The sequence below is a fragment of the Pseudorasbora parva genome, chromosome 9 (assembly GCF_024679245.1).
Source record: "Pseudorasbora parva isolate DD20220531a chromosome 9, ASM2467924v1, whole genome shotgun sequence".
Lineage (NCBI taxonomy): Eukaryota > Metazoa > Chordata > Actinopteri > Cypriniformes > Gobionidae > Pseudorasbora > Pseudorasbora parva.
Window position 1 is genome coordinate 10,064,575 of NC_090180.1, and position 23,432 is coordinate 10,088,006.

Genomic DNA, 23,432 nt, shown 5'->3' on the forward strand with positions numbered 1-23,432 from the left:
ACTCATAAATGAAAATTCTGTCATTCAAACCTGTATGAGGTTCTTCCTTCAATGGAACATAAAAGTAATTTTGAAAAATGTCTTCTTCTTCTTTTTCTTTTTTTAAATTCAGTCCAAAATTGTTTGGTAACCATGCAATATTCCATGCAATGTTCTCCAGAAGATAGTCATGCAGGTTTGGTAAGACATGAGGTTAAGACACAGAATGTTAATTTTGGGAGTGAACTATACCTTTAATCTTTACCTTTAATAACTAGTGCTGGGTCCACTAGTTACTTTTTTATTACACTATTACATGTTATTTACACATTGCTAGTAAATCATTAATAATTTATTGATTCTCCATACTATTTCATAATTTTTACTTTCTTCTAATGTCTTAATAGTTTTGTCAAACCCTGACTTAATGTGATTAATGCACTTGATGTTATTGCTAACAAAGAATGAAATATATTTTCTTCCTCTGTATTTATATCAATTTGGTACAATATTATCCTTTTCAATTCAAAGTGGTAAACGAGTTAGGTCAAAAGTAATCAAACAATATTGTTGGTTTAACTTAAAAAAGTAACTTAGCTGGTTGCTTTAATTTTGAGTTCATTGAAATAAATCTTGAGTAAATACAAATGAGATTGTTTTAATAAATAGAAACTCAAAATTGAATTACACTGAAATGACTGAATTATTTCACAAAAGATAAAACGTTGTGAAAACAATTTACAGTGTGATCATATTTATTACCTAAATGTGTAATGTTATGGATTACATTACTAACTACAATTTGCTAACTACAAATCAAAAACCTACACCAACGTAAGCTACAACACACACAAAAATCACTAACAACAATTTATAATTTGGATCTTTTATTGCTGTGTATGGTTCCAGTGTTTTTCACTGATATTTTGCCAGAAACCCAAAGAATACAGTCTGTGTGTCAAGTAAACATTTTCTATGTTTACTTAATCTTCTCTCAAGCATCAGCAGCATTACTATACAAAAATATACATTTGAGTTCACACTCTAGGAACAGATATTCTGAACAAGTCAAATTTAAAACGCCAAATTTTAAACGAGTCAATGCAAAGAGAAGTCTTCAGAAATCACTTTGCCTGTATAGACACATAAAGTCTTTGTTCATAGCTGGAACTCTTTTAGACATTACAACAATGAACTTTAGACGAACAAAGAGGTATTGTATCATTTTCACTTAGTGTGGAACTCCATCATCAAACAGAAAAATTAAAGTCCTGGCCTGGTAATGACACTATTCTTGAACGTGGTAGTGATGATTACCTTCGATCATAATACCACAGAAATTATATTGGCATTTACAAAACTGTATTTGCATAGATCAATAAATGACCGATCAAAAGTAAACTGAAATAGTCCATGTCTCAAACGGAATTGAAAATTACAGTCTACTGTATTCCTTTAGTGTTGATATAAATAAAACAACTCCAATCTATCCAAGTAGCAAACATTTCAATTAAATATTTGTTGAAAAGATTTTAAAATCACATCCAAATAACTTCAAAATTATAATAAGCCAGGAAGAGTTTGGTTCGCAAAACTAAACAAATACAAAACCCTAGTCCAGTATTAAAAATGTGTACTTAGCATAACAAATATTCCCACAACACACACACACACAGAAAAAAACAAATAGGTTTGAGAGATTCTAAAAGTCTAAAGGTAACAAAGTCCATTTTGTGTCTCAGTATTAGATCTATATAATCTACACTCTTCATTTTAACACAGCAATGAGTGTTTGTGTAGTAGCTAAATAAATACTACAAATATTTTAAACAAACGGGCAATTAAATAAAGGCTTGGGTTGTTATTTTTGTGTGGAAATTAGAACCAGTGATCTAAGCAGGTTTAATTAATCAAGCTGAATAAAATGGTTTCACTGTAGTAACTTAAAACATTATCTTATAAATGAAGATCTACACGATTAAAAACAATGACATATGGACTAAAATCATCATGACTACTAGCACACAAAGGAAAAGGAAAAGGAAAAGTAATTTGCACGCAACCTTTCAAAAAAGGACCTGATTCTAACATTAACAAAGCCATTAAAAAACACACACCCGATGATTGTTGAGCAACTGCGTAAACAAGATACAAGGTACTCGGTAGTGACACTACTGAAGTGCAGCATCGTCTTTGACATCTGCACTATGAGAATCAAAAGACATCAGGTCAGAAGAAACGGCCTCCGCTTTGCCCTCAGACCAGCTGCTCTTCAGAGACTGTGGCTCATCGGAAAAACCCTGATTGACATCATCAGTTTCTGAGAGGAAAGGTGAGGACTCGTCGGTTTGCACGGGATATCCTGCAGGCAGGGCAGATGACTCGAGATGAAGGGCGGCAGGGTCAATGAGCAGGGAAGAGATGTCTATAGGAGGCACGGAAGATTCAAGAGATGGGATCGAAGAATTCAAAGATGCCACGCCAGTCGGCATACTGTGATCGAGAGGCAGATTTGGGAGAAAGGGGTGTGAGAGAGAAAGGGGAGGAGAAACATCTGTTGGTGCAATAGAGGAACTGAAATCCACAGCGGGATATTCCTCGGTAATCTTCTCTTCAGGGTCACGAAAAGGAACCTCACGGTCTTGAAGCTCCTCTGGAAAAAAAGAAGAAGACATTTTTGCACATTTCACAACCAAGACTTGAGCTCACAGATTGAATTCTGTTCATCTAAAGTTAGCAAAGCTTCCTCACCAACACCTGATACGTCGATGTCCTCTCGGACAGCTAGGGATGTGTTTGTCATGTCAATGGAAGAAACGGATAGGTCCAGTCGGTCTGCTACGTCTGACACCTCTGAATTCATCATGGCCACTTCTGACGGATCCAAGAAACCTGGAGGAACCATTGCTTTGATGCATCACAATGTCTGCACATGATTCTTGTTCTACAGAAGAGTAACATATTTTGATGCCTTACCAGGATCCATGACTCTCTGAATGGGAGGTGGCAGTGGGGTTTCAAGATCCAAACCACTCATTGACTGACCAGACGCCATTAAGGACACCTGAGAAGATACATTTCAGTTACACTGTTTTAAGTGTAATTTAAAAAATTAAAACCTGAAGATGATGATTGAATGTTGTTCAACCAATTATGCAAATGCGCAAAAAAAGGATAGTTCACCAAAAAATAAAAAGTCTGTCATCATTTACACACCCTCACACCATTCTAAACCAGTTTGTATTTCTAGGGCTGCACAATTAATTGAATTAAAACCAAAATTGTGGTATGGATTAGTGCGATTATCACATCACACAGACTGTGATTTCACTAAATAAATACATGCGCCACGTGTTTCAAAGTAAAGCACGGCACTGTGTTCTTACACGTGCGGCCCATTATCTGCTGGTGTTTGGAGAGTCTCCATCAAAACAGATGTAATGTAAAAGATTATTATTATTATTGATAAATACTTGATTTATTTTAAAGTGAAATGTTACAATGGTATTATTATTGTTATTATATCTATTTTTTTGTGCTGCCTACAAACAAACCTGGATATATATTTTTTTAATTGCAATCACAATTTTTTTTTTTTTTTGGTTAAAAAAATTTAAAACTAAAACAAATCGCAATTTTTCCAGCAAATCATGCAGCCCAAATTGCTGTATGATAATTTGAAGGAAAAAAACCCCCATCAAAATACCTTGTTTTGTGTTCCACATTAGAAAGAAAGACAAAGTAAATAACAGAATACAGAGTGAACTATCCCTTTAAATATGACATCATACTATAGTCTTAAGAAAAACTACCTCTGTGAATCCATTTGTAGGAAATTCTTGCTCTGGGGTCCCTGCCACAGGAGAAGCTTTTGGACTGACTTTTTCAGAATTTGGGCTGTCAGGTTGTGCTGGGATTCTGTGCAGGTAGCCATATCCAATGCCACAGCCAAGACTACAAAGGTGTAGGCAGTTATATGAATTGTTTCTTCATAATAATGGCTGGGTCAGGCTTCATTACAGTATTATATCTTAAGGGATATTACCTGCCTTCTCCCCCCCAGGCACCATTTGGTGTGACAACCACCTCTCTGCATTTATTGGACTCTATATTGTAGACCAACAACTTCAATGGTTTTCCCTCATGGGCTTCAATAAGGGAGAAGAAATCCTCTGACTGTTAGAAAAAAATAAAACATTGCTTGATTGTAAATAACTTAATTTCTTTAAACTAAAACTAATGAATGTAGTGGAGGGGATCACATTATGAAATACATGTTTTTCTCTAATACTGAAGTATATTCCGCTTCATATTTAGAACTTGTAGCACACCAGGGTGATTAGGAACTTGAAATGATTCAGCCATGACTTCCTGTTTTTCAGGAGCATAAGTATGAGTACAAGAGTTGTGAGCTTTAAAAGTGTAGAGAAAGAAGTTGTAAGAAAATAGCTAAAGTGAAGAAGAGCTTTTTGGCAGAAAACCCATGAGAAGCAAACAGGGATAAAAAGTACCCATATGTATGATTAAATATACAACTCAATCTTTAATGATGTGGGTCGATTTTTCTGCTAGAGGCCTTGGGCAACTTGTTCACATACATCATTTTTTTTTTTTTTTTTTAAGGATTTGGAGAGATTCTGTATGGAGGAATGATCTCTTGTTAGGTGTTATCCAAACGCATCAGGCGTCATAGAAGATCTGTTATCTTAGCAAAAAGGAGGTTGCAAAAAGTATTGTAATAAAAGGGTCCCATTAATTGTGGCCAATGTATATTAGAAAAAAACATTAATTTCATAATGAGATGAAATTTGGATTGGTTTAGATTTTTGTCATTTGTTTTGAATAAAAGGTCAAAAGGATAAATAATGCAGATTTATATTCACAGGCTTCTTTGTGTATATTTGCCAAGGGTGCCAATAGTTCTGACCAGGACTGTACATCAGGTTTTTACAATCTAAAAAAAACTCTCAAACTATATTTGGATTAACTATACTTAAAGTGTTAGCCAAGTAAAAAATGTTTCCCACAGGGTTAAAACCAGCACAATCTAATAAAACGTGTCAGCGATAAAGAGTTTTGAAAGAAAGAACACGTTGGTGGATCCTAATGTTAAAAAAGCACGTGTAATTCTGGATTGGCAAATTCCATAAAGGGTATAAACAATCTGGTCCCATCTGTTTGAAAATTGATTGCAACTTCTTCCAACAATTGAGCTGATTTCATGGAGTTTGTTCATAGTATATAGATCCCACTAACTTGCATGCTAAATAACAATCAAGCATTCATGATAATTCACTACTTACATCTTGCAGAACCTGGTCAGCTCCAACTATGAAGTCTGAATGCTCCTGGAGTCCGGCTAGTGATGCTGGTGAATTTGGCTCCACATCCTAAAACCAGAGGATGTAAAATAATTACACAAAAGCTGAAGTATTTAAATGCAAAGGTTGCTTATTAAATGCAAAGACCACTTACTAGAACATGCCAAACATTTTCATTGGCTCCTTGAAAGCTACAGAAGCGCACACTGGCTCCCAGAAGTCCTTGGCCACCCCACATGTTGCTGGGAACCACCTCCAATTCCCGCATCCTCATGGTCTTTGTACTATACACTTCCATCTTCACTGGTTTCTCCACATTAGCCTTGAGGAGGTCCTTGAGCAAATCATTCTCCTGATTCTGTTCAGACAGCATATGACCCATTATAATCCAAATAAGAGAGACCACATTTACAAAACATGAAAATAGTTTCTGATTAACAACCATATTCTGGTTAAGTCCAACTAAGACATGCACTTCTATTTTCTCTTGGGGAAATACTGGAGATCCAAGTGTATATTGTGAATAAGATGTTTACATGACTCAAAAACACCATATGCTATAGCTGTCTTACACATTCTTATAAAGGGGTGGTTCCGTGTTTTTTTCCAGGCTTGGATGCGTTTATGGGGTGCAGTATAACATGTCTTAATACTTCTTCTTTTTTTTAACAGCATATTTCTCCTTATATTTCACACCGCTGTCTCCACTGTCCTCTGATCGGCTCGTTTGCTTCCTGCTTCTATGAAGTCCATCCCTCCGAAAAACGCAATGGTCTTAGATTGGTTAGATGGCCAAATGTAGTTTCATGTATTTTTATTGGCTGAAGTGCCAAGCACAGGTTGTCCGGAAACGCCTCACCCCCTTACCATTACGGGCAGAAGTCACATCTGCGGTGACTAGCAAGGGTTTATGATGTCACCAACCCAGGAAGAAGCTCGTTGTAGTCCAAACCGGACGTTTTTGTAGGTAATAAAGTGCCATAACTTTAAAAGACAATATCTCCGTTTGCATTGAACTTTCAGCGCTGTAACTTTGCAGATGCTGTTTATGCTCGAGCAGCAACATTACACTAGCCTAGAAATCTAGACGCACCCTAGCGGCAGCAAATTTAATTTTTACCCTTCTGAGCTGTATTCCTCTCAATCTGGACGGGCCAATCACATCGTGTATAGAGTCGGCGGGCGGGGCCATAAAGACGACGGTCGAGTTGTGTTTGCGTACTTCTAGTAAACACAGAAACTGGCGAACGGCGGCGGTCTTTCGAATCAGCTTTGACTGCGATTCTGGAAGACTTGGAGTTAAGCTTTTCTTTGAGAAAAGAACGGCACTGAAGTCATTCTTAAAAAGGGAAGATGTGTTCGGAGTTTAGCCGACCGGATACGGTGAATGTTTAATCTATCAACAAGCTCTGCTTCACCTTCGTTGCTCTGGTTGGTGTAGCGCTATCCTATCGCGTGCAGAGGGAGTTTGAAAAACAACCGTTTATCCCGCCCCTCGGATTGAGCCCTGTCTATGATGAGTTTCCAGACCAAACATCTTGATGTTTGGTCTGGCTTGTCAGGCTAACATTACACACTAACTAAAGTTAAAAAAGTGAAATCGCATGCAACCACCCCTTTAAGGCCATTCACTGGAACAAATTTTATCACTCGCCATGGTGGCAACTCTTAGACCAAAAACATTCAGCCACAATGTGGCAATTACCAGATGTGGTGCGCTGCAAATTCAAACAAGAGAGCCAATCAAAAGCATAGCTTTAACAAAAGGCCTTTAAATGGCAGGAGGCATTGTGCACATTAAAACAGACAAAATAACAAATTAATATTATTCAACATATCCTAGTTTTTTTTACAGAAAATATTCAGATGTAACCTCCTTTGTAATTGTTAACATTTTCATAAGTAACTGTAATTTTATTTAATGTAATTTGATTAGTTAAACTTATTTTGTGGCCTAATTAAATTACATGCAACTAGTTATTCCCCAACATTGTGTATAAGACATTTTGAAGTTTTTACATGAAGAATGCATAATTCATTATTGATAAATTCAGAATTCCTTATTTACAAATCAGAATGCATAAAAACATTATTGATATTGATTAGAATATTCTTGTACACGGAAAAATAATCAATGTTCACAAAGATTATCTCTGTGACTGATTACAGAATTATGGGATCATTTGTTGTTATTACCGTCCTTGGGTGGCATTGGCTTAAAACTCTGAATTAAAGCACATTTTTCCCCAGATGACATAACCAATAGAGTTTTACAAATGCAAACTTACAAGACGATTATTGCCAATGGATATGATGAAATCAAAAAAGGGCTCCAAACCAGCCTTCTCTGCCGGTGAGTCCTCTTGAATCTGTAAAGGAATTGGAGTTAATCTGAGCAGAGCACAAATTCCATTCAGATTTATGGAGATTTCAAATGCATTGAAATTCCTATTAATTGACGTTGTGTGCTTTGTACACAATGGGAAGTCTAATGGCATCCACCAAATAGTATGCACTCCAAAGTGATAAATATCTGCAAGGATATGTGACGTGTTTATATAAATATTACGTAATGCCATTTTCCAGTGCGTTTTTTTTTTTTTTTCCTTCTATGACGTGGCGGCTACGCTTAAATATCCCTAAATCCAGGAGCTGTTGGATTACTGACCATGACACTGTCCTAAAGCACATACAAACTTTGCGGACTCTTTTACACACTGAAGATGTAACGTGTGACGGTGACCATAATGTAAGAAATCGCAAATGTTATACAAGAAGGTGTTTTCGGAGCTGTCAGATTTATACCACAACATACCCTGTAAAATATACACTGACGGTTGCCACTTTGCAAGCACTTTTTAAACATTAAAAATACTTTCTCGTGTGTTTGTAACGTAGGGTGTATCTGACATGGCTATTAATTATTCAGATCATTTTTTTTTTTAAATATATGAATGCACACACTTTTTTCTCTCAATCCATATCTGTCGAAGGCTAAGGCTAAAGCAATGCGGACTTAACTTCGTCAAAGCACAGCTAGCATACAAGGCTGCTCGCTGTCAAACGCCAAGTCAACAAAATTAAAGTGATTTACCCCGTGGACGTGATATCCTTCTGTGCCCCCCTCAGGTGTACCACTGCTCTGTGTTAAACCCATTGCTCTTGAGTGTTTCAATGTTTTGCAATGTTATGTTTAGTTCGCTGAACAAACGACCCAGGCAGAGATTAATCATTCCGAAGTGGCCATGTTGTCCATCTAAGCAGGAGAGAGCAATCGAACACGATGGCACTGATCAAAGGCTCGGAACTCTATTTTTAATACTTGCAGAAAAAAAACATTATCAAAGCTAAATCTAAAACCCAATCCTCAATAGTAGGTAGCTCATTTGGAAATGTGTTAATCGAGAGATTCTCAGATTTTTTTTTTTTTTTTTTGTAAGTTAGCCTATTTAGTGCCCCATTAAAGGATGACTCTTCACAGAACATATTTTCCTTCTAATAGTAGATCATTAATTATAATACAACAAAAGGAGTAACCCATTTAATTTTTTGTGCTACAAACATAATTGCCTTAATTTCAACCTCTCTTATTGACAATTAGCTTTGTTGTTGCTGTGTTTTACTGATCACTTTGTCTTTCAATCTTTAATTTTTTTTCAGAAATCTTGGGCTATAATCTGTTGTGTAGCTGCAATGTACACAAGTGCCCTCTTGTGGGATTTCTAAGGAGAAAACAACAGTAATTTAAAGAGTATTAGTTTGAAAAATAATTACACCCCCTCCCACTTCAAATGTGTCCGTTTTTGGAAAAATAAACCATATGTACACAACAGCCAATAGGTTAAGAGTAATGGAATTTGCTTAATAATGCCTTTATTGAATAGATTTCATTATCTTCCACAATCATGTGTATTGTATCATCCAATTTTACCAGCAGTTTTTCCAGTCTCCTTTTCTTTCATGTCAATCAGTATTCTCATTGGTTTTATCAAATGCATTTTATTAAGAGGAGTTATTTCACAGAAAAGAAAGTTGGGCACATATTGAAATGTCCAAAAACATTCATTTAAGTAAATACAGAGTAGGCATGAATTTATATATTACAATTCATTCTTTAAAAATAAAAAGGCATACAGGTCCTTGAAATAAAAAGACCTACATAAAATATGAATATGGCGTTTTGACGATTATTACAGCTAACTCATTTGAAATACTAAGAAATACATTTACTGTGCTAGACAAAAACAAAACATTGATTTATATACATGATCGCTTAAAGCAAAACATATGATAAATAAATATGAATAGACTTTTATAGGTAAAACTTTCTTTACTGCAATGGGATTCATTTGAGACCTTATAAAAGGTAATTAAGCCATTAGTTTAGGAAGTATAAATATAAAATCTGACCTGAAATTACTGTACAAACGCAAAAGTCTTTTGGCAGCAAAGTATCCTCTTGAAATTGACTTATAACTCATGATACTTTACACAGATTTTAACTGAGTGGTTTTAACTGTGTTGGCACTAGAGTCATGAATGGTTACAGACTACATTAAGATCCTAAAATATATTTCTAAGGAATATCCTTAAATGCAGAAATTATTAACACTTTATCTCATAGTAATTGAGAATAAATCATACTGTACGATTGTAAATAAACAAGGCTTGTTCGTCTTCTGTTCGGAACCCTATTAAGAAATTCCTACCAGAGACTCCAGGAGACCGATTCCTGAGTCCTCAATTTGAGAAGGACTGGGACAGGGGGGGAACTGGTGGTGTGAGATATAGTCCATATGGCTGTACACTTTAAAATGATTGTGGCTTGGACCGTACTCATGAAACGTATCAAAAAAGACCAGGTCAGAGTCTGAGGACAGACTGAGGTCCATGTAAGAGTTCCTGGTGTGATCCGGAGATGCAGAAGGTGTATTGGGGATGTCGAAGGTGTCATTTACGCATTCCACGGTGGCCTGATTGGCATTTTCATCCAGATACTCCAACTGAGATGTACTGGTGCTACTTTCCTTTGTGGCTGTACCGCCAGCAGCTTGTGCAGACAAATCATACTCTTTAACATATGGACATCCCTCTCCATCAGAATCAGAAAAACTGAAAATGTGAGTGAGTCCTGTGTCATCCACGTTCAGTGCGGGTCGCTCAGAGGAAGGCCTTACATCTGTTCCAGAGTCCAGACTTAAAGAAGAAGAGCAGGAGTTGTCAGTCATGTCACTGCTCCAGCTGTTGTCTCCCTGCCTGCAGAGCTCTGGGCTCAAGTCTTTTTCTGCTGGACATGTAATGGCTCTGTTTCTCGCCATTGATTGTTGCTCAGTGGCGATCACTCTGTTGTCATTGTGCAGCCTCTTTTCCAGCTCCAGCTTCATGTGTGTGTGGATATAGTGGCTCCGTACACGACTGGAGTTAAACTCGATTCGGCCTGCAGGATTCCCACAGCATTCCTTTGAACATCCACAAGGAAAGTTGGAGCGATCCATCTGTTAACAAATTATAATTATCAACAACAAGAAAAAACAACAACAACAAACAAAAATATGGCAGCACAACTACTTCATGGAACATCATGGATGAGATCCTTCAATATCTCAATGAGATTAGATGGAGATCAAATGTTGGAGATGGAGATCAAATGAGTTTTTCAGATTTTTCCCCTGAGAAAAAGACCCAAGTAACCTCATAAGTGTCTCCATAAGTATTAGATTTCCTTATGAACTCGAATTTCTCAAAAAAAAATTTTTTTACAAGTAATACTTTTCTTCAGCAAGGATATATTAAATTGATTAAAAGTGATAGTAAATACATTTATAATGTTACAAAATATTTCTAACTAAAAATAAATGATGTACTTTTGAACTTTCTATTGTTTAAAGAATCCTGAAAAGATTTCCATACAAAAATATGAAGCAGCACAACAATGAACAATAATAAATGATCAGCATATTAAAATTATTGTGATGCTGAAGACTGGAGTAATGATGCTGAGAAAATAATAAATGACACTTTACAATATATTTAAATAGAAAACTGTTCATTTAGATTATAATAATATTCCACAATATTTCTGTTTTATTTGTATTTTTGATTAAATAAATGCAGCCTTGGTGAGCCTTGGGTTGACTTGGGTTGACTTTCACCAACCCAAAACTTTTGAAGACCAAATTGTATGAGCAATGCTATCCACACATATTTTATAGCTCTCTCGTCTTACTGCATGCCAAAAATAGTTTAATTTAGGTCTATTTTTCATCAGACACAAAGCTGATACCTAAATGAAATATAGCTGAGAGCTCAATTAAATCTCCTGAGGAATAAAATAATCCTTTAAACAACAAAATGCCAATAAAACGATTAATATTGCAAAGGCGCCATCACTAATGAAAAAAATTATGAAACAATAATGAATGAATTTATTATTACTTGGCACTTGATGCCAGCCTGGCTGCAGGCGCAGGTCTCCGGCTCACAGAAGCCCTGGCAGTGGCATCCACAGTCTTCCCTCCACCGCCGCAGCTCCTGCAGCTGCCTTTTCTCCTCCCGGTCGATTCGCACAACTCCTGCTGCCCTTAATAACGCACGTCTGCGCTTGGAAGAGTAAGGACGGAGGGATCCCATATCCTCGAGCTTTGCGCTACTGAGATCGTCATCTTCATCTGGGATGTCGTTCACTGTCAAGTTGTCTACTTCTGTCACTGTGAGAGTCCCACTGCTGATCATCTATATAAAAAAAAGAATGTATATGAAGACAGCCTAAAACGAACTTCACGAGTTCACACTTACATATATTCGGACAGAATAAAGAGAACCGTATGCATATTTGGCTCCAAGCTCAGAATTTTGGCCTGAACCCAGAGTCTGAAGCAAACCTAAACCATAACCTTAACCTATGTAGTTACCTTTTATTACCCATTCATTTCCTAAGTACACTGTAAGTACACATAGTGTAAAATAAAGTGCAACAATAAAACATATATTGCTTCTGGATATAGGAAAGAAACCTCTCTCACCTTCTGTTTCAAGGCCTCCAGCCTCTCTTCTTGGTGTTGCTCGCGGATTCTCTCCATTCGCAAGCGCTGCTGCTCCTGCGTGTGCTCCGCCAAGGTGAACTGCTGACGGGCAGCGTGCCGTCTAACCATGCCTAGTGTGCAGCCACCATGGCTGGGCACGCTGCTGAACCCTTGACAGCGCTGGAAGAGGAACACTGTAACCATGCCAAACCGAACATTGCCTTTGGATTGAGTATCTTTTGTCTTCTTCAGGATGGATGAAACTGAAAGTAAAGAAATAAAATCTGTTAATTATTAATTATCTTATGGTTTCTGTGACTGTTGCAGCTGCCACAAGAGGGCAGCTGAACCAGATCTGTCAACAAGTAAACCGAACTTAACACTGAGACAATAAAGAAATTATAACAGATCTGATCATTTTACATATGCAGTTCTAAAAGGAACAATAACTTTTTTCATGATTGCAATATTCTTGCAGATTTTATTTATTTGCAATGCCAGTATCTGACGTATGCCAGTATCTCACTCTGTCAACAAGGATAATGGGATGAGGTCATATGTCAGATATGTTTGCACTGTAGCAGCTCTTAATATTTGGAGCACTTGCATTTTTCACTGTGAATCAACAATGAAAAACACAGTGATCCAGGCATGTCCAGACACACAGACAGACAACACAATCACATGGTACTACCAGCAAAGAACAACACTTACAGATATGCTCTTCCCAGACAGGACAGTGTAACTGATTATACATATGGTTTAATAATTGGTGTGCTTACTGCTCACTTTGAGGTTTGAGGGTTTAAAATGGCAGGATGACTGTGCACAACATCTTTTGATAAACAATGTTACAACTGTCTGTTTCTCTTCTTATCTATTGAGCTGCACAATAACGCTGAGGTCAGATAACAAGACACCTCCTTGTGTATGTTTAAGCACACTGGAGACGATAACTTAGTTTTCTTGTATGATTTGAAAAATGCACAGTTACCATATATGACTCACTTTGAACGTTATGGCTTGAAGAAAAAGAACCAAAAGGCCCAAAGTCCACACTATCGCTTTGGGGGCTGTCTTCATCAGAGTCCCATTCCGAGTGCGATGAGGGGGATGAGGAAGAGTAAATGGCATCCTCATCTGGGAAACCATATTTTCTCTTTAAGCCCCCACGTTGTGATGTAGCCATGGCAATCTGTCATATTATATAGGAGAAATTAAAGCATTAATACAATTCAATTGATCAAGTAAACATTAGCTACTGGGTCAAACGAAAATGTTCATGATAAATACAAGGAAAAATCTTTTCAAAATCTAGTTGAACTTTACTGTGTATGCAAAACTTCCAGTTTTTAGAAAATATAAAAAATGTATGATTCTAAAACATAACATACAGATAACAACAACCAGGTGTGACATGCACTACGAATGCATGTTTATTATTATTTTCAAAAAGTTGTAAAAAAAAAAAAAATCAAGGCAAAGTGTATAGTTTTGCAAATATATATATATATATATATATATATATATATATATATATATATATATCTTAATTTATATATTTTTATTAATAAATATTATTTAAGACTGCACCACATGACATGATTTGGCAGATAGAAGGTTTTGAAATTGTAATAAGCACAGAAGCACTTTTTTGTCCATATTTCTAAATGTAATTCTTTTAATGAAGGATTTTCTTCATTATAATATATATATATATATATATATATATATATATATATATATATATATATATATATATATATATATATATATATATATATATATATATATATATATATATATATATATATATATATACCATCAGGACAGATGCAGTAGATCTCCATTTTTGCTCCCCAAAAACTGACAAAATAATTTTAATTCAAAAGTTGAAAACATGCTCTTTATAGAGTAGTTTATGCCAATCATTTTATTTATGAATTGCTTTTTAAATGTATTTTTCAATAAATGAATGTCATAAAATTAGATATTATGTCACTTTTTTGTGAATATCAAGTCTGAAAATATAATTTTTGGATGTTCGATAACCATTAGCATATAAATCCTATCCAGGAGCAACTTGACACCTTGACTCTTGTTCAGGCCGGTTCCAAAGATTCTCATCTTCACTTTAAACAGAAGCCTGTTAAGCAGGTTTCCCAATATGACAAAACTTGACTTGAACCACTACAACATCACAAGCACAACTTTGCTCAGGCAAATGATCATTGTTTTCAATCATAATATACAACACGTATGCAAGCACATAAGTGTGCATTATGCAAGCAATGATAAGTCTAGAGGGAATCAATGGTTTCTTCTATCTCGCTCTGGAGTCATTAACATTCCTCAGATGTTTTGAGTACTTCTAGAACAAAATGTTAAGACATTTAGCTCAGCTAAACTGCCTGACCAAATGTGTAAACCGATACTTGTGTATTTATTGCAGAGTCCCCAGAACATATGATAGCAATTGCCAAGCTCCATTTCAAAGCTTATGAATGCACCAAATATACGCTGCGAGCAAAAGGAAACAAAAGAGGAAACGTAACACAAATCGCACATTCTACTGAAGTTTTTCTGCTTGAGTGGGTGTGCGATAGGAAAAAAAAAGCACAGTCTTACGCATACACACAGAGAACTCTGTGTACCTCGAATAACAGAACAACACCACCTCACACCGCAGGACGGAGCAATCTGCATCACAGATCACCTGGTTCTTGTTCCAAGTGCATCCAGTCAAGCCCAGCCCACACAAATGGCTCCTATGCCAAGAACAGTAGGTGCCCCTGTGCACACCGCCTGTATCCTGGACAACCTTAACTTTCTCTCACACCTCTTTCACACAGGTCTGGCTTTCTTTGGACAGTGTTATGTAAACACCTGCACTGTAATCCCAGATGCCACTAAGTCAACTATGTAAAAGGTTATAGCTGTGTGAGTTAAATGACACTTTGTGTTGCACATAATAGTAGATTTTTTTCATAAAGTTTATGTGCAAGACTTCATATTTAATTGTTGCATAGCGAATTATGCCTCTAAAGAAAATCAGCATCAGCTGGTGTGGTGACACATGATTTTCAGATTATTCTAGCTCCAACAAAGTGATAGATCTCTTAAAAATGTGCAGACACCAATTCATTCATTTATGCATTTGTCCATTCATTTATACATTTTTGTGAGTAGTATTATAGTGTAGGGGGAAGACAGGGGGAAGCTGATTACAAGAACATATTGGCCTAGGAGACAATAACAAACAAAAGCCACACATTTCCACTGAAATCAAACAGCATCTATCATTTCTTTAACTGGCAGTGTTATTTGGCCAGACTACAACTATGCAAATGAACATGTGAATGTTAGAATGTCTCCCTACATGTAAACAGAAGGAGGTGGAGTTTGTAGACTGAACGGGGAAAGTAGACAGCTGTCAGGTGAAAAAATAGGTTACTGCAGTGCAAACCAAAACAACCAGACTTTTTCTCACCTTTACCGTGCAGCAAACTGAGAAGACTAAAAAGAACAATGTATCTGTAAAGCAGGGTGAATACAAGTAAAGTGGCACGGTGTCTGATCGTTTGTCACTATGCTGTTTTGGCTATCTGTGCCCTTCTATACTAGTTTAAGGTAAACTTAATGTTGTTTTTAATGTCGGAACACAGATTAATAAGAAAATGTGTCCTACTTTACTTTCATTCACTCTATTTTAAAAATGCATTTAAAGTGGTCAAACCCACTGTCAATTTGTTCTCTTAAATTATACATGAGGATGATTCCGTGACATGCAGGTGCATATTTTCTGTCAAGCATAGTGCTTTATATAACCCTCACTATGTGTTATTCAAACATCATATTTAAACATTTAGGTTAAATGTGCGAAACAGCTCCTTTCCTCTTTCGTCATTTTTTGCACAAAGCTAAATAGAAATCGAAAGTCTAAACAGTTATAGCAATGCAACTTTTTTTTTTTTTTTTTTTCGCACACGAGCACTTTAATTCTGCAGCTGGTGAACTTCCGTAGCGGACTTTCTCGCGGTCATGCTTTATTTGAGACCACATCAAAACGCGATGACATTAAAATATACAATTCAAACTAGCAGTTTGTGAATGAACCGTTTAGCAGACAAATTGTACTACTGAGTTCGCATTTTATGACAAATGTTGTGTTTCACGTGCAGCTTGAGATATAACTGTTACTACAACAACACAGACACCTTGAACAAAAACCAACACTTACCCAGTAATTGTGTATCTGTGTATCATGAGTAGAGACGACCACGATGCTTGAAAACGTTCCCTTTCTTAGTCCTCGATGCACGTACAGTACAGTGAGATGAGATCAGCTGTTGTTGAGTTTGTGTTCGTCAGTGGAAAACTCCCCCCACACTGCCTGACGTAAACAGTAATATGAGGACAAAAACAGCACTCATTACGCTCAGCGCGTGCACACACAGACACACTGACGGGCAAAGAACAGTCATGAATACTGGATGGAACTGGCAAAACAAACTTATCAGTGACGAAAAACTACAGTAGTAGTCAAATCATCCTGCTGCCCACAACACGAGGTACATGCAAAGTACATGGATGTCCTTATTTTGGTTTGTGTGAAACATCCATACAACTCACACAGGGCCACAGAAGGTCCCAAAGATATAGTGCATAGTAATAATATCCAAATGTTTTAGATGAGTTCTTAGACTATACAAATATTTTGTCAAACTGGTTTTGTTTCTCCCAGTGAACACTTTAAAATTGAAGAAGTCATGTGACTGAGTAATGAGTTGTGAGTAAATGTCAATTGGGCATAATTTGGGGAACCAAATTTGTGAAAAGCATACGACTCATATAATGTAATGACATAAAGATTTCTGTTTAATGGTTTCCTTAAATAATCTTCACAGATGTAGAAAAGGGGAGACCACTTCACGATTAAATATCACACTTTTTCATTGCAAGCTGTACTGGGTTCAGACAAAAGGTAGAGCAGAAAAACATAAAGACTGCTGCTCCAGCCACTCAGCCAATCACTAGAGAAACACTCCCTGGATACCAAAGAGCCTCTCCATGGCAATGACACTGTGAAACATCCATCACAGGAGACTCGGGCATCATGGATTCAGAGGCAGATGGTAACATCTCTGTGCCTCCCTCTCACTCTTTCTTTCTCTCCTTCTCGCACACACATAACACTGACTGTATCACCTCAATGATTTCCCATCTGTTTGGTAATGAAACCACAGGGCACATATCACCCATTAACCCCCCTTTCTTAGCTGGTGGTAAGACAGTCTTACAATAGAACCACAGACGCTTAGAAAGCAGGTTAAAACATGTCAACAATACACAAGGGAACGAGCTTTTAAACATACCCAGAAGCATCCATATGCTGAAGGGTTCAATGTTTTGTATGAAAAATATTGTGGTTATTATTAACTATTCTGAGAATTACCATAACACACACTAGTATTGAGAGAGTGACCACAAGTGGAGAAAGTAATTTATGCTAAGCTGTGTTTCTGCCCAACTTATTTTAGTGCATACAGACGTTGCACAACATAAGCAAATCAATTCAAAGCATGGACCATAAACTCTGTAGTATCAGTATGCAGAGTTGAAGTAGAGAGACGGGAATAGGTTATTAGCTCACAAACTGTACATCTGAGAATAATGGAAAAAAAGAGTAGATTTTGATTTCTCGATCTAATGAGCTATGAGTATTTATCTGCAGCAAAGAATATTTTAAGGTGTACTATGTAACTTTTTTTGCTCAAAATTGCATCATCAGTCCTTCTTTCAAAACATGATTTTGTCTTACCCTAATTCACTCTGGTAAGCTTTTTATAAGTGTTTATATTCTAGACCTGTCAGGATGTTTTTTTTTTGCAGGTAATTGTATATACATCACTTGCCTGTGTGTCTCTGTAACGAGAATAGTGAGTTTTGGTTTCGTTTTCACTGTGTTCTGTTCCTGTTTTGCCTACTTCTTGAGTTCCTAGTTAGTTTCCTTGGTTGTTAATTAGTTCCATGCACTTTTTTCGTCAGTTCATTATGTCTCCCTGTTAAACCCGTAGTTTCCTCAGTTCTTTGTTCTGTCTCGTTTTTGTGTAGTGGCTGTGTTTTTCTGTATTTCTCTGCAATCTCCTAAATGCTAGTTTGTGTAAATAAAATTTTCTGTTTAATTCTCCTTCATTGTGCGACCATTGCAGCCACTTGTGACAGAAGAATGAAACCTAGAAGAGTTTTTTTTTTTTTGCTGCGTTTTTCTTTTTTTTCCCACCTCACCAACTGACCTGCTGACCATCCAACTGCTCTGCCTTGAGCAGAAGGACTGTTCACTGAAGGACCACACATGGGACTTTTTAGATCTGGCATGCCTAACAAATTATCCGGATCCCTCGCTGAGACTGTTGTCATAAAATACGCCTCCCAGTGAACAGTCATGTGGGAGATTTCAACGTGTTTGTGAAGTGGGTGCTGGTGAACAATGATCTGGCATTCAGCATCTGCCCAGCACAGGACATCACTAGCCCCACTCTAGATCCAGAGCCCAGCCATCGGCCCACTGCACGGACATGACACCAGAACCCACCACAGATGGAGACGCAGTGCGTATATACCAGACAAAAGGACTCTTCCTCCACCTGAGGATGAGCTGCAGCTGGCCTCTGTATTTTGTGATGGATGTTTACCTGAATCTCCTGCCTCTGCTGGTCCTGTCCATCTCCAAATTTCCTGAGTCTCCACTGGTCCTTCAGAGCTACAAGTCTCCTATGTTTTCAGAGATTCCACCCAGCCTCTTCTACCTTCTCCTCCAAAATCAGCCAGTCTGTCAGCCCCGACTCCACTGGTTCCCTTTAGCCTATCGGCTCCTCCTCTAACTCTACTGGGTTGTGTGGATCTACATCAGGTCTTTAGATCTTCAGCTCTGCTTAGTCAATAGGATACCTGGCATCCAGACGCTGAGCCCATCTCTCCACCCTCCCTCAGCTCCACGTGGGTCTCCGACTCTGCCTTGGTCATATGATGCTCTGTCTGCGCCACAGACTTCAGGGCATTCAGCTGCTCTTCATCCCTCCACCCCTTCAGCTCCATTGGGCTCTGCCTTACCTGTTCTGCTGTATTTCTCTGTAATCTTCTCAGTGCTATTAAGTGTTGGTAAAGGTTTTCTGTTTAATTCATCATACGATCACTGCAACCACTTGTGACAGTCTTGTCATATCTGTAAATAGAGAAACATTCCTCTTGACGTTTGTATGGTGTGGGAGGGGCATAGGTTATGTAACCCCCTCACCCAGGTCCTACTCACCCCGATTTCTCATACCTGCCTCTACTAGAGCACTTCTTGAGATCAGGGGAGTGAGGTTTACTCGCACAGCTCTTGCCAGCTGGCCTCTGTAACAGTTATTTGTCACAATGAGCGAGAAAGGTTGACTTGGCTTCCCTGAGACGGCTAGAAAACTAAGGAATTTAAAATGTGTTAAAATGTACAAAGATTGCGTTTTTATTACTCAACAGGTAAGTAAGGTATTTTATTGAACAGATAAATTGTTATATGTAGCTGTGTTAATTTTGAAGCATAATGTATTATGAAGAGTCATATTCATCTGCATAGTCACATAGAGCTGAAGCACTCATGCAAAATGCTTGCAGTTGTTTTTTCACTGCTAGAGGGCCAAAAGTTAGTGTACCTTTAAAGAATTAGTTAACTTTAAAACAGCCCTCTGAAACAGCATTGATTTGGACCTTCAACCTGTAGGTTTCCATAGAAGTCCATTAAAACATCCTGGAATATTTGACTAAAAAACATCTTTCTTTTCAACTGAAGAAAGAAAAATCATCTAATCTAAAAAAATCATCTAATGTTGTTGCAGTGTTCATTTCTACAAAGGTGTCATGAACTGGCTTTGTTATTTTTTTTATACTGTTGTCTGAGGTCAACTTTTGCGTTACATTTGCGTGATTTTTACATTCAAAAACATCATAATAAATTAGTATAGGCTACTTTATATCTTGGTTTTTAGCCTCTCTCCTGGAACGCTCGGTTTTTTGGGGCATGCAGCAATGATGACTTGGAAGTAAACGCCCACTGCTATGATTGGATAAGCTTTGCTTATTTAACAAGCTTTGGCTCCCCCGCGAGTACATGTGGAGAAATGGCAAATGGAAAAATTCGCCCAGCTCCCAAAATGTCTATCAAACAAACACAATGATTAATCTCTCATCCACCCACAATTAATTGGAATGTTATTTTTTTATTACTTGGCCCCCGATCTGTGGATATAACCTTGAACCGTGCATCAACTAACACACACACTACACACAAGCATCACTGCAGAGTCAGACAAATCAAAGCATGATCAAAAATTCCACGACCACATTTTTTTCTTCAAATATCAAGTCAAGAAAGCGTGAACAACACAGAATGTGGAATCTGAATGATTTAGCATTTTTATTGCTTGGAATCTGAATGATTCTGCATGTTTATTGCTTGGATGTTCGATCTGGTTTATCCCCAGGTAGGCCTATGTTATTTATCATGTCAGGCTTGAGTTGGTGGGCGGGGCTACAGGATCAGGCATTCTTCTTCTTCTTCATCTGTTGAGGCGCTGTTTCACCACACTCTGACGTCACAACCTGGCACATTCTGAGATCTCTTGTTTGCTGTGCCTGGTGTCAATAAAAGTTTTTCTTTGACCAACCATGAAGTTTTCAGCTCAAAACTTACAAGATATTTGTATATTACCATGACCTTTTATATATCAAAAGCTCAAGGGAATGTTGATTTTTCAGTTCAGGACCCTTTTAATGGACTATTTTTGTCTTAGCGGAAGCTTTTAAATAATGTTGTCATGATCCTGGCTCCATCCTTCCCTTTTCCACCCCCTGCTGGCCTGCCGTTTACTCGCACCCTCTCTCAGGTTTTCTCTTCACCCGGCTGCTGTCAGCTGGTTCTCATCATCGGCTCATTAGGTTCCTACTATACACACCTGCTGTCTCCATCCTCCTGATTACTCTCTCTATTTCTAGTCCTTGTTCTCCCTTTGTTCTCTGTCAGAGTATTGCGCTGGTTATCCATATGTCATCTATGTTATCCCTCTCGTCCGATGTTGGCTGGCTGTGTCTCACTATCTGTTTGCTTAAGATCTCAGGACTGTGCTGTGTCTGTGCTCTGCCCAGCTCACCGGCCTTTGCTTGCAGTGACTGTGCCCGGGGGTTCTCCTCATCTGCAGCTGCCGCCCTCTGCTTGTGGTGACTGCGCTCTGGGCTCTCCTTCTCTACTGCCGCCTCTGCCAGACACACCAGTTATCTTCTGAGCTACTATTACATGAGACTTTGTTATTGACTGCTGCGGCTGTCTTGCCTAAGTTATTATTAAAGAACAATTCACCTGCCTTCTTGCTCCTGGGTTCTCTCTTTCCCCTTCCCAACATGACAGAATACTCTGACCACCAACCCATGGACCCAGCAAGGGGGAACGCCTTTCAGACAGCTTTCAAATTCCAGGGAGTATGCTGGGCAGACACGAAGAGGAGCTGTCAGCGGCCCGCCAGGCTGTCGAATCGTTGAGAGCCCAAATGACCGATCTTTCTGCTAGACTGTCGTTCCCGCCCGGAGCTTGCTACTGCGGTGGAGCCTGGTCAGCATGAGCCATGGGTCAACAATCCTCCCTGCTATGCTGGTGAGTCCACTGAATGCCATTCATTTCTGACTGTGTGAAGTTGTGTTTTCACTTCAGCCTCAGACTTATGCCAAGGACCACTCCCGCATCGCCTACGTGATCTCTCTGCTGACGGGACGAGCCCGGGAGTGGGTAACGGCCATGTGGAATGCTGAGGCCGACTGTCAAAAGTACCTCGCTGAGCATCTTAATGCGGGCACTACAGTTTTCTTCCACCTCACCGGGGTTTTCTTTGTGAAAAAGAAAGATGGCACTTTGCGGCCCTGCATAGATTATCGAGGCCTCAATGACATAACCCTTAAGAACCGGTATCCCTTGCCACTTATGTCATCCGCTTTCGAGATCTTGCAGGGAGCCAGAATTTTTACAAAGCTAGATCTCCGCAACGCATACCATTTGTTCGTATTAAGGCCGCGTTTAATACACCCATAGGACACTTTGAATATCGGGTGCTTCCGTTACAGTTAGTAAACGCACCGGCCGTCTTTTCCAAGCGCTGATTAATGATGTCCTCCCAGACATCCTTAACATTTTTGTCTTTCTCTCAGTCCCTTCAGGTTCACGTCCAACACATTCGTTTGTCTTGCCTAAGTTATCATTAAAGAACAATTCACCTGCCTTCTCGGTCCTGGGTTCTCTCTCTTTCCCCTTTCCCACATGACAAATGTACAGGCAAGATTCAAATAATTGTAATTAATATTCCACATACTTTATATATTTTATAGTCCATATTTCCTAGCCAGTTGACTGACATTATATTGCAAAATAAATTGTGTATTATTGCAAATCAAACTAGTAAAAAAACAACAACAAAGGATTTTTTTGTTGTTGTTGTTGTTGTTGTTGTTTAGCAATTTATCCCTTCAAATAAAATTACAGGAAAATTTGCTGGATAAATCATTTATTATTGAGCATTTAAACTAGTTAATACACAGATCATATTGTGATAATAGCCATGGTGTTCTACATCAAAATTAGAGGTTTTGTATCATTGGAATCTTTTGTTCCCAGTGACTCTCGATCTACCCCCTTCAATGAGGCAATCGGCTGTTATGTAATAGTTAACCTACATTTCCCCCTAGCTCTCAGGTTGCTGCCACTAGCACTTGTGGCCCACTTTCTGTCAAGAAGTGGCCTACATACAAGGAGATTCTGACAAACTTTACAAAGCTGTCGGCACAAAAAGCTCTGGCCTAATTTCTCACCCTTCACTGAATTCAGTCCAATAAAGTCACATCTGCTCTGTTGATCTCTGCTGTCATGCTAGGAGTCTATGTGAAGTAGCCTACAATAAAGTGATTTTGGACTTCATAACATTAATTTAGTATGTAATACCGAGTAGCACATTTCCATAGCTATTATTTGTTTTTGACTTGAGGCAATAGAGAGTTAAAGACCTCTAATCAAATGACTGATAAATACTGG

The 23,432-nt window shown here is 38.1% G+C and overlaps 2 protein-coding genes across 2 annotated transcripts; both read right to left on the reverse strand.

Annotated features, from left to right (window-relative positions):
- Positions 1-849: 849 nt before the first annotated feature.
- Positions 850-8,573, reverse strand: gorasp1a (golgi reassembly stacking protein 1a). Its single transcript, XM_067453821.1, has 9 exons — positions 8,395-8,573; positions 7,589-7,669; positions 5,455-5,658; positions 5,283-5,369; positions 4,025-4,155; positions 3,792-3,933; positions 2,956-3,043; positions 2,731-2,871; positions 850-2,632 (listed from the first exon to the last, which is right to left on the reverse strand). Exons 1-9 carry the CDS (start codon positions 8,455-8,457, stop codon positions 2,151-2,153), a joined length of 1,419 nt encoding a protein of 472 aa, XP_067309922.1. The 5' UTR covers positions 8,458-8,573; the 3' UTR covers positions 850-2,150.
- Positions 8,574-9,279: 706 nt separating this feature from the next.
- csrnp1a (cysteine-serine-rich nuclear protein 1a) lies at positions 9,280-16,720 on the reverse strand. Its single transcript, XM_067453822.1, has 5 exons — positions 16,563-16,720; positions 13,331-13,517; positions 12,323-12,585; positions 11,736-12,032; positions 9,280-10,795 (listed from the first exon to the last, which is right to left on the reverse strand). Exons 2-5 carry the CDS (start codon positions 13,509-13,511, stop codon positions 9,995-9,997), a joined length of 1,542 nt encoding a protein of 513 aa, XP_067309923.1. The 5' UTR covers positions 13,512-13,517; positions 16,563-16,720; the 3' UTR covers positions 9,280-9,994.
- Positions 16,721-23,432: the final 6,712 nt, after the last annotated feature.